At 44.0% G+C, this 12,991-nt stretch overlaps 1 protein-coding gene across 1 annotated transcript; it reads left to right on the top strand.

Moving 5' to 3' along the window:
* Positions 1-5,345: 5,345 nt before the first annotated feature.
* Positions 5,346-8,349, top strand: BCIN_10g04400 (hypothetical protein). The gene has a single exon (XM_001557385.2). It carries the CDS (start codon positions 6,820-6,822, stop codon positions 7,906-7,908), a length of 1,089 nt encoding a protein of 362 aa, XP_001557435.1. The 5' UTR covers positions 5,346-6,819; the 3' UTR covers positions 7,909-8,349.
* Positions 8,350-12,991: the final 4,642 nt, after the last annotated feature.

The following is a 12,991-nucleotide window of genomic DNA, read 5'->3' as shown; positions in this document are numbered from 1 at the left end:
GTAGAATTCCCATTCGGTGTGATATGCATCATGTTCATTCACGTCTTGCTTTTGCTGGGTAATAACACAACCCTGCCCCTATAATGTGCAAATATTGGATTCGGTTTCTGCAATAGTACTGGTACATGTGATTGATATGAGCCCGGGTATGAAAGACTGTTATGTTAATTCAGCCGATCATCATCATAGCAGCAAGCATCGTCTCAGAAAGCCCAACATCTAAATAACAATATCGATCACTAGCAATACCACCTCACCCATCACGAATTTCCCATTTTTGCAACCCCGGCGGATGGTACCCTACTCTGCCGCTTTCTGTTGTTGAACCAGTGCCATCAACATCAAAACCCCATTCTCGTTGTCCCAGATCTCCTGGGACATTGGGGGATCGGCTTGTATGCTACAGGTGACAAAATATTGAATTGATTTGCTTTCCTTGAATACCGGTAGGAAGGAACAAGAAACATGACCCCCTGAAATCCCGAGAAATTACTTAACCTCACGACGATAAACGTGCCGCTTCTGTTGTGCCCTTCTTGAATCACCGTATTGTACAACATTAATATCGACAAAACCTCTCTGCACGTCGTGACTGCAGCAATTGCAATGACGGATAGCACAGCAAGATTGGAAAAACTTCTGAAACTTAACAATTCCGCACACAGCAGGATGAAGAGTAGCACAGCATAAAACACGAGTCACGACGTTAATAGGGTTTGCATTGCATGGCCCCTGTCAGTGCCAAGATGTTTGCCAGGGGGGTATCGGCGACCATATGCTACTTTCCTAAATAGATTTGGTGGTGATTTGCAGATTTGGGGAGACCCGATGGGCTGGATCCAACGTTCTGCTTTTGACGAGTAGGATCACGACTTTAAAGCTTTGATACTGTGTGACATTGCGATGAAGGGGGTGATGTGATTGATGGCACTGGCAGGGAGAGAAAAGTGGTTTCCCCGGTTGTCTTGGGGGGAGGGGATTTATTGATATTGGGTTGCGATGGAGACTTCCTGGAGAGTCGGAAGAGCAGATCTACAAAATCTTGAATTTACCGTGGTGCTGGAAAATGATCGTTGATGAGATCTGTTAGCTGCTGCTGATCATTGATCTTTTGTCTAAGATCACCAGTTGGGGCTGGGGCGGGTCTGTTGTACCGAAATTCAGCACTCATTGGAATCTCTCCTTCCTTGCCCAATAAATTCCCAATGCCGGCTGTTTACTGTACTGTATCGTCAAAAGCTGTCAGCAAGTTCATCTATGCCTACTCCGAGTCAACAACATGTATTGACCCCCGAAATAAACACGATTCATCTCGTGAAAGTATTGAATGAGTGAATCAAATCCCATCAAACACCTTGTAGACCGTTATTACCTACCCTTACCTCACCGTGTTCACGGCAGGTGCTAGTCCAACTTGTCCAGCCCGTGAACCTTACTGCTGGATCCGGATAGGTGCAGCGAATATAGAAGAAGATATATGTGCGTCTGTCTCTATCTTGTGCACCAGCATGCAACAGCCAAGGGAGAAGGCAAGGTTCCTCGGTCTGATCGGTAAGGGCTCTAGTTGATCTCCGTCGCAAGCCTTACTTTATCAGATTATTTTGTGTGACATCAAGACTTCTTGGGTGGAGATGCTGGAGAGTCAATAGTTTTGAAGGGGTGTAGAAAGCTAACCTTTGTACGTACTTGATTTCATTTGATGCGAGCATCGAGCATCGATGTATAGTAATCAGAAAATACCCAATCGAGGAAGGAGGCGCGGGAGGGTATTTGAGATGAAGCTTGGGATGAAGCTTGAGCATCCGGGAAAGTTAAGTTTTACGAATCTGGATCACCAACTGATCACATCGTATCTATCCAGTTCAGCTAGCTTGAAAACCGAAAAATTGAAAGACAGAGATAAAGAATAATAGATTAAATTGCATCATTAGTTGGGCAAAACATATATCTCGAATTTCGAATATCATGTCATGTTGAGAGATTTCCACTCTCGGGACTCGGGCGGGAGCGAAAGCGATCTGCAGTGCGGCGTGCCTCCGTAGCAGTTATTTTCCTAGCTCGCCCAGCCGTATATCGATGTTCCACAAGGCAATGCAAATATCGTTTTGTCCCAAGTAAAATATGCGCAAATCATTATCCTTGGAGTTGGGGTGGAACGGAACATCATCTATTCTTCATTGTGCTCATATGTGTTGTAGGATGTGGTGAAGCTGGAAATCCCGACAGATAGACACGAATCCCCGTCGAAAGCTGTGACATCTACATCCATCTATCTATCCCGGCGAACTGGCCGTGGCTGAGAGAAACGGAGAAAGAGAGGGGATATTTGGGCCCGTGTTTTATCAGGTGAGGCATGGAATTCCTCCGATATGAGAGAAATCGACATGATAAATGATATCAATCTAGTAGAATGGAGAGTGCGCATAAACCATTGCTCGCATTTCTCTATGCATCTGCCTACACAGATCAATAGTCCAATGATTCCACAAGATGGCGCTTTTCCTGACAGGTACATAAATAGCATGTGCATTGGGGTCCTCAGCAGCTTATACGTTCAGGCGTAGAGTCATGTCATTAAGACGCCCCTAAAGCCTCGCGAACAAAGAGCATAACAGTGATCTTCCAGGGCTTACTGTACTTACCGTACCGACTGAATGGGCGGCGTGATATGATGTGATGTGATGCGCTGCGCTGTGAGATCCCATCCCATCACATCACATCGCACCGTTTATTTCCATGTTGAACTTAGTCCGTCCCAAAAACACAACCCGCACCTGAGCACATGGCCGCACAACCACAAGCTGGAAAGGGGGGATTCCAGCGGAAGCAAGCGAGGTATTGGACACAAGCGAAGGATATTTTAAAAAAGGCACAAGGCGAATGCGATGGGACAAAGGGAGCGGTTCGGGATTAGGTGTTGTGCCATGATAAATGAATGGGAGAGTGAATGCAGGTTGTGTGTTACAAAAGTAGAGTGTCTACATGTACTGGCTGATGAATGACCCAAGAGCAGAGGAAGACCCAGGGAAGACATGCTGATGACATGGAATATAAGGCAACGGAACCAGGTACCCACGCCTGCGAACAACAAGGCAAAGGTTTGAGCTAAAGGATATGCACATTTTAAAGTCTTTGATGATTATTGTTATGTGGGTGAGTGTGCAATCTCTCGGGTTTCGAGAATGGAATTGGGGGGTGCGTATGAAGCTATCATTGGCTGAGGGGAATTATGAATAACGCAAAAAGGGGATGGTGCGTGTATAAGTCCTAGAACAATGGGGGAATTATTGAAGTGATTAGAACATTCCTATTGCATATCTGTTTTTGTTTTTTTTTGGATAGTTTCCCAAGTAGATGAGATGAGATATCGGTAGCCACATGGCCAGATGACAACGGAAAATTCTAGAGGATGGGATTCATGATATTCTCGTTCTTTATTTCCAGATTCATATTAGTTCATTAGCTGGAGCTTTCAACCCTCCCACGATTCCCATCTCACCAAATTAAAGTTGGTCCACGCCTTTTCCTGGGCATAGTGGAGTGAGTTTTGGTTGTTAATTGATCTACGACGGGGCTTTTTTCCCTTCATTCCAGCGCTCGCTCGCTCGCTCGCCTTTTTCCTAATGTCCACGGCCCACTGTCCACATATGAGCCACTTCATGGTCTCTTCAAGAGTCTCCATCTATCGTGAGGCGATGGTTAGTGGCAGAAAGGAGGAAAGACCACAATTCCATCATTGATGAAGGGGTAAACCTAAACTCGCTTTCGTTTCGCAGCACTGACCACCTTACCATTTTTCAAATCCAATAATGACCTAATATGAGCAAACGCTTAATTCAACTAACTCCACTCTTTTACTTCAAATAGATACAATATACATAGCACATGACCATCATCGCCATTCATTGGTCTTCATTGGAATGAATAAAAGTTAAAGTTGATGTACCTTGGTACTCTTCATCAAACCTGGCTATAATCTTCCAGTTTTATTATTATTTTTCAGCTGATCTCGGAGTGGTTCCACAACCCCAAAGCGTTTTACCTTTTGAATCACGATTTGAGAAAGAAAGAAAGAAAAGAGTGTGCTGTGTATGCTTGGTAAGTTGATATAGATATTCGTCACTTTTACGAACTGTTGCATCGCATTGACGCCATCTCTCAGCCAAAGCTACCTGGGAAGATCTATTATGGTACCAACTATACCGTACAAATCTCAAACAGTCCAATTCGCATTATTGAGATGTCTGTCAATTGGTGCAAAGTGTCAGATTTAGTTGTAGGCAGATAGATAGAGAATTATCAGATGGCATGGCATGGCATAGCGAATCATGCGATAGATGCGATAGAAATAGCTGATATCGGATTTCAAAAGAAAATAGTAACATTTGCGAGAAGCACACGAATACCTCGAGGGATTTGATCTAGAAAATTCAATGTATTCCTTCCCTTCACATTTTCCCCTTTTGGATGACGCCCAGACCTCAAATCGCTCAATGAGTTGAGAAGCTGGGAGAAAAGGTGGCAAAGGCCTAATCTCTATGAAAAAGGATCTCCCAGCGAGCGTGTGGTAAGTGCTTTTTTTATTCTCTCCATCAAATTCTGTTTCCCCTTCATCGCCATATTCGCCATATTCGCCAAATTCCCAATGTCTCCGCTCCTCCACTCTCGTCAACATTCTACTGCGATGAGATGTGTGTTTTCTTGGAGCTTGGGTACGGCCTGTACGGTATTCTATTTGGTGTTATACCGAAGTCCAGTCCACACTACATAAGTACCTGAGAAAGATCCTAGCTTCTAACGACACATTTCGCGGGTAACTCCCTTGGTGGAAGACTAAGATCCCGTCCAGACTCCAGAGCTCGCACTAGCCAGGTATGGTGTTACTCAACTAGGATAAGCTAGACAATAAATTCCAAATCAACTTCCCCATTTTGCTATTTTGCTTTTTTACTCCCTTTCGCAGTTTCGCTCTTCGGTGTTTAAATCGTCTTAATTTTTATGGATTTCTTTGATTGATTTTGCTGTGTAGGGTAATTTATCTATTTCCATTTACAGCTTAGCGGATTCGCGCTTCAATAATGTTCTAGGTATAATGCTCCTCGCATCTCATTCTGATGTTAGGTACTTTGCCAGCTATGTTGCTAATGTAGCAGTGTAGCACATCCTGGGTTCAGAAGCCATCTTATTTACATATTCTATGTGCAAACATGGAAGACATGGGTTGTTACGGTCAAGATGGGGCAAAAGGAGAGTTGAACAACCCGAAAGATTGGGTATTGTGCAGAAGCCTTCCCGCAACGCCAACGAGGATCATTCATCATCAATATATGATGTTACTCCTTCAAGAACCCGAGTTGGCTTAGTGTGCTGGTAAGATATGTCTCAAAGCATCAGAAACCCCAAAAAAAGTATTCTTCCAAGCTTTCCAAAAACTTCCTAGGTCCAAATTTATCCCTAGATTTCCCAAGAGCCAGGGCGGGACGAAACGAATCTTTCAAGGTTTGCACAAACCATCCACTACATTTCTATACGTCTTATAAGTCTTCGTCTTCCATTTCAACCACCCCTACCACAAAATTCAAAACCCGCCCACACATACCTAGACCATTGCACAACATCCACTGACCACACATCAATCACGTCCCCGCTACCCAAACAATCCACCCCGGGCCCAATACCCATACACCCACACCATACATACACTTGGACTAAAAACACCATTTACCATCATCCCTACTTTCCATTCTCATCCCAGAAAAGTCCCAAAAAATCTACCCCTACCCTGAGTTTATCCGATCGAAACTGTACAGGATCCGTGCTACCCATACCAAAACACGCATCACCCCTCCCCAGAAGCATCCTCACTACCCCCCTGTTATGACCTTGATCGTTGTCGCGCCCGCCAATAAAATGTTTTCGTCAGAATCCCTACGTCCCTGGCTTACCTGGAAATCAATGTATATCATTGTCATACCTCCCATCGCCGACTATACTTTACAAGACATAAGCCCCATCCTCAACCCGATATTGTCTTTCCCATTTCAACATCTTCATACCAATCCATCGGTTTCCTGTTCTCAAATATAACTCCAGTCCATTCATCTTCAATATCATCGATAACTAGCATTTGCTTTCATCTCTTTTGAAAGAAAAAAATCCTATCTACGCGACTCAGTCACCCATCAGAGCGTTGCGTTTCGAACCATTAAAATCTTAACCACACAGACTCTCTTGGCTCAAGCTTTTTCCCTACTTTCCGCTTCAACTGAAAGGGTCACCCTTCATCCCAAGAAAATCGCATTTTCTCATCGCCACTGCCGCCATCACAAGTCTAGATCGAGAGACTAGATTGAAGCATCCCAAAACCAGGAGACCACCACAATATCTAGCGTCATCCCCACTTGTAACATCTTTCTTAAGACTCCCAGGACCAAGTACAGCACCGAGCGACGGTTCTCTTATAAGGGTAGTCGCGGATACTTTCAGTCGTTGAGCAGCCGTTAGTTCGTGTCCCAGGCTCAGGTACACAGCCAAAATACATCCCTTGATCCCTCGCGTTTTTGGAAAACATCCACTTGCTAGTCCGCGGCCCAACCGTGCACTTGAGCTCTTCGACATCTTTTCGAGGCCTTGACCGCTCTTGTGGTATCTTTACACGAATTTCCAATTCCATCTTAGGGCCGTTGACCGATTAGGAGCTTCCTATATCCCAACGTCTTTGCCCATAGACCTAACGACCGATCATCATCACCTTCATTTTGATTTTGATTTTCTGTCTTTATCTTCAACTTTATCATTCAGTATCCAGTATTCTTCAAAATGTCATCATCTCATCGACGTGGGCCTTGGTCGCCAGCTGAAGATTCGTACTTGGTACAACTTGTTCATACACAAGGAGCTTTGAACTGGGTGAGAATTGCACAACTCATCGGTTCAAGATCGCCAAAGCAATGTCGAGAACGTTACCATCAAAACCTCAAGCCAACCTTAAACCACGATCCAATCAGTCCCGAAGAGGGACTTCAAATCGAAAGATTGGTAGGAGAGATGGGTAAGAGATGGGCCGAAATCGCTCGAAGACTTCAAGGACGAAGTGACAACGCCGTAAAGAATTGGTGGAATGGAAGCATGAACCGAAGACGTCGTTTGGTTCTTCGTAGAAGAACATCATCCCACTCACATTCCTTCAACGAGCAATCTGAAACCCTATCATTCGCACGACCAGTTCATTCCCATTCTCACACCACATCTCGCCACATTGACACCTTTTCATCCCGAAGAATACACGCTTCTCTCCCTTCACCATCAGTATCCGAAGCATCTCGAGCAGAATCACTCGATGGTGCTCCCTCCTTGATCTCAGACACCTGCTCAAACTTCTCCATCTCTCCCAGAGTAGCATCCTCGCCCTCCCTTGAACTCCCACCTCTCTCCTCATTCGACCGTCTCAACTCTCGAAGACCATCTCTCCCACAACTTCAAATTAGACCTAACACTTCACCATACGCATCGGAATTTGAATCGCAATCATTATGTCATCCATCATTAGAAAGAGAATCGTATTACACTCACGCACATTTCAACTCGATGAAATCTTCTCATCACAGCAGAGGCCCGAGCGTTGCGAGTATATCCGTGAATTATCCACAACTCCGCGCAGAGCAACAGTACCCCAGTTCGCTACCTCCATCGCCACCTCGCGACTCACATCATCAACACGAGTATTATATCTCAGGGCGTGCACAGCAACAAGAAACTCCAAGGGGAGCTCCACAGCCATTGACTGCGCCGCCAAGTCCTCAACATATTCAGTTGGCTCCAATCAGATCGATCAGTCCTGGGAATACTTATTCACGGGAGGCAAAAGAGAGGGACACGAGGATGCAACTTACGAACCTTCTACTATGATCGAGTAAAGTTGGATGGGTTTAGAAGATAGATATTTCTTTTGTGTATATCAAAAGTAACTTAGGGAAGGACGGAACTCTAAAAGAATCACAGCATCATTTCATGTACGCAAGCAAGCGAACGCATTTCTTACGTGTCTAATGCCTATATACGGCTGTATATCTTGTTTTTATAGTATAGTTATTGTTTTACTCTACTGTCTACAGTATGGATTGGGAGGCTGCCGTCATTTTTATGCATTTGTAGATACCCTGGATTGAATGGACGATGAATGGATGATGGATAGGATAGGACAGGATAGTCACAAACAAATAAACAAACAAACCAATAATATACATAATCAAAACACACTATTTCGATACTCTACTTCGTGCAAACCTGACTGTTGCTTCTCATGAGACGGCGATCTGAATGCCTAGAAACCAAAAGAGAGTGGACGCATAGGCTGTTTCCAATAGACACATGCCATACGTTTCTGTGACTTCACAAGTAGCCCAATTACTATATTGTACTCTCATCAATTGCAGCTTAAGTGTAGCCTATCAATCTTTAGGCCCCACTAACTCACAACCGCCTAGCAAATCTCGGACGACGATGAAAATCTCTTCAACTCAACTCGTATTACAGTACTCGTAACATCTTCAACCCAACAATCAAACGACCAAAGCTGCGACACCTAAAACTATCCTAGGTCAAAAGTCCAAGCTCACCATCGAGTCTGTCAATACATCCGCTATCAACCAGCTGAAACCACGTCAAAGCATCAATGCAATCTTTCATCCAAATCCACAATTCTATTCACAATATACTCCACTGCAGATGTGCATGACCAGACGTTCCTGTCAATCATGTTTGAATTTGATTCACCGTGGCTATTCAACTGCCAGTATCATCATAGTCGGTGTCAGTGAATGGCCTTCTCCGTATCTTTGAAACTACAACGCACCAATGCATGTTCTCCATGCTTCATGGTAACAGTCCACTGGTACGGCCAAACGTTCCTGTCATCATACTGAAACTGGCAGTTTAACGGCAATGTCAGTGTCAACTCAATCAACATCATACTAATTTGCTGGACAAAAGTGTGTCTCACGCTGAGAGGTTGACATCTTACAGATAAGACTACACCATGCTTAACAACGCAATGACAATCAGCTAATCAATATAGCTTGAGTGTAGAAACTTGCAAGTTGCAGACGACATGCGGTTCCACTCAATTAGAATTGACAGTTCATACATGTTTTGATATCATATACAGCATAGATCAATGACTGAATGTGTGTATATGCATCTCCTGCCAAGAACAGTATGTGATTACCCCCAGCTTCGTCGCTGCACCGAGTACCCTCACTGCACTGCAAATCCCCCAGCAACTCGCAAATCATTGCAAATCATCGCGTCCGCTTAGGAAAACTGTAGCATCCGCTTCCAAGCGTCCAACGCAAATCTGCAATTTCCACATTCCACCTACTAGCCAACGCTCCCCTTGGAGCAAATTGACCTGGATAAACACCGAGTAAGTATACTTATACCCACTCCGTGCCACTCCGTGCTATAGCTTCCAAAGAATTCTTTTCAATTAATCACCCTTTCTTCGTTTCTCATATATGCACTGCACACATATTATCTGCAAAACTCGCCCACCCACGCACCGCTAGTGCTCTCGAACCCGTTAGCAACCGATCATTCGTTCACTGCAACTCAAACGGTCACACCGAGTACTTAGCCACATTAGCTCCGTGGTTCCCTAACTCCTTTGACTCGATTCGCTCTAACCCGAAAATCACACCCAAGCCCACTTTCCACGAGGGGAGTGGACAAGGCGGGCCAGACAATAAAGTCGTAGATCTGCTTCAACGGGCACGAGTCATTCGTTTTACGCTATTCCCAATGCGGTTAGCAAAATGGAGGGGGTGCATGTAGGTAGATGGTGATTTTCGCTAAGGCCAGGGTAATAGTAGTTCGTGATTTTAGTGTATGCCTTATGCAGACGTACGTGCGTGCGTGCGTTTTCCGCTATCCGCGATTGTTGAGAAGAAACAAGGCAAAATAATGAGGAGGTTATTGATAGCGCCAATGATAAAATCCAACGAACATTTCTTCCTGCCAAAACTTGGAATTTGAGGGGAGCATACAAGAAATTTGCTCGAGTCTTCCACATCTAGACTAAATGACATAATTTCTTGTCTCTTTATTATTTCAAATATTCATTTCTCCTTGTGCAGTAGAGTCAAACACTAATGCACGCCCATCTGTATCTACCAGTGTGAATACAGTCAAGTCTTCTCAAGTTGCTTCGATCTTGATTACATTTCAACTGCCACTACTCATGCTTATGGTTACCTTCCAAGTCTAGAAGAAGCCCTGAAGAATGGAAATAATTCGAAAGTCTCCGTATGGAATAAAGAACCGCAAAGCAAGCGCTCTCCGGTTATGGCAATCTATTAGCAAGAAGTCTAGAAGTGCAGGTAGAGCTAGAAAGGGGCTAGAACCTTTCACCGAGTAGAAAGCGTTTGTTTTGCTAGTACTTAGTAGACTTGCTACTCTGAAAAGCTACCATGGCTACATTACATTGCATTCAACCAGGCAAACTGGCAGTGCAGGTACGAAGTGCGCCACCATCTACAGAGTGTCTGAGTGTATTGTACGTATATTTTGGCCAAGGAAGAACTTAAGCAAGAGTTTCGAGAATATTCTGCACCGTAGCTGGGTCGCCAGGCATGGGGGTAGAGGGAGTCCCCTCATGATGTGACAATTCGGTATACCAGTTCTGGCATCCTACAGTAGCAAGATCTTTGAGTGATATGCGCCATCTCCATGGTTGCAGATAGATGCCCAAGGAATATTTATCCTTGGAGTTCCAGATAATATACCAAGCGAGGTCTAGGTTATAGATCCCAGCTACCATGTACAGATCTGAAGCATCATAATCGCATCATCTTGTACTCCGTAGTCATTCGACCCCGGATAGTCCATTGCTACCCAATATCCACAGAGGGCGATTTGAACATAGATTCCCTCGGTATACGTGGATTTCGGTACATCCCCCTCAAACCCCATCCTCTCCTCATTTGTTTTTCCGAACAAACTTTGCCCCTGTGGCAAGTCCCGGAAATAAATTTAATCATGCAATTCTTAAGTCCGAATATTCTACAGATAATCGGAGAGAATTAGACACTTGCCAGTTGATACTGCTTCCGGTCCTAATCCGACTTAGTCCCGTGCCAATTTCTTTCGCGTCGTACATTTCCCAAAAAGCTACATTTGAACCACAATTCTGTCTTATGAAACACGCCGACACATTTATGTCTATCTCTGCAGTCATCATCGGGGTAGTCAACTTCCTCTTTGTTGAAAACATCTAAACTTGTTACCATTTACCGTTGACATGCACGCCGCCGGGTTTCGCTATCTCGGTCTTGAATTTCTCCCCGATTTCCCCCTGAAATGTTCCATGCTACTGCCACGAGCCCCTAGCAAAGAACATTAATTGCAGCGCTTTAAAAAGGTTTGCTTAAGCTCTTAAAAGGACATTGGGGCCTTGCAGACATCTATTTATCTAATTGGCGAAAAGAGAAATTCCCTTTCACTTCCGCATTAGTAACTCCTGGCATTAAATTAAATACTCCAAATTGGCGGGACTAGGATTTCGGCTCTTTGTATGTTCCATCGTGATGGCAACACCACACCGGTGTCTTGAGATTGGGGTTCCCATGGTACCGAGTGGGCGATGTTGTGAGGTTAAAGCTCCACAGAGTAGTCAGTAGGTATATAGAATCATACAAAAGCGGTTCGCTGAATTTTGACGAGATTCGACTGTCACATAAGTGGCTCACTAAAGTAAATGTCCATTTTGACATACATCCCTTGACTTCATGATGTGTTTCTATTACACTGTCCCGGAATTAAGTATCATCTGCTCAGTCATGCCTACAGCGAGACATAATGATACTCGTCTCGCATTGATGAGCCCAATCAAACCTGGCGATATACAAGCTGCCATGGCCGTAAACATTTCCATGTAATACTGAACTGACGGCCATGTTTTCACCCTCTTCATCTCTGTAACCGTAGTCTATTTGACAAGACACGCGATTCCGTCGATCTTAACCGACACCCTTCAAAGAAACTACTGAACTAGAAGAGTGTCATATCGCTCGCTCTGCCGTGGTATTCTATTTCTCTTTAGTAATCTCACGTTCTGTCTTGACAAAAACAACGCTACATCGAAATATCGGTAATAATATGGGAATATAACCATGTTCAGCGAATTAATTTAGGCACATTGTTAGCATCGCACCAGGAATTTTAGAAGGTTAGCCGAAGCTAACGAGAAGGAGCGGTATCTCTACTGATCTGAAGGTGAAATCAGATATTGTTATTGCAGCCGACTGAGCTAATAATGACCTAGGCGTTGGTACTAGCAACAGCGGCTGTGATTTTATGCTACTATTGCTACAAAACGAATTTCCGATCAGTGAGATTGCTGGGAATATGGGACATGAGAGGAAACGAAAGGCCGAAGATAAAATACTTTTCTAAGGCTGTGCCTCCACCAATAGGGTTCATCGATTCGATGGTTCATCCAGATGAAAGGGGTGAATTCAAACAGCAATAACTTTGCAATGTCCGCGGCACATGAAGCTCTTAATCAAGATACATTTGTAAATACAGTTTTTGCTCGAGATTTTTAGACCACTGTAGACATCAGTTAATTTACAATAGGAATTTACTAATAAAGCGTGTTTTGGATAGGAGAATAGAACATTAACCTGCGCGTCAGATAGTCCGGATTGCAATCTCACGTTAAGATGCTCGTGACCATTAAAATTATTTGAAACGGTAAAATCAGCTTAAACGTAGGATCAATCAAACCAAGGAATTGTTTGAAATGATCAAATAATGCTTAGGTATTCAACGCTCGAAAGGTTTCACATTTGACTGTGGTTCAGACTTTTGGACCCGGCGATGTTATGAACGAATTCCGGAAGGCAGGAATGCAATGCGAGGGCAAATCAACAACATGTGTACTAAGTCTGGGTGTTTCATGCCTTCATCTTTCCTTTATCCAAAAAATATCACA

Source organism: Botrytis cinerea, chromosome 10 (assembly GCF_000143535.2).
Source record: "Botrytis cinerea B05.10 chromosome 10, complete sequence".
NCBI lineage: Eukaryota > Fungi > Ascomycota > Leotiomycetes > Helotiales > Sclerotiniaceae > Botrytis > Botrytis cinerea.
This window is presented reverse-complemented; position numbering and strand designations above follow the sequence as displayed.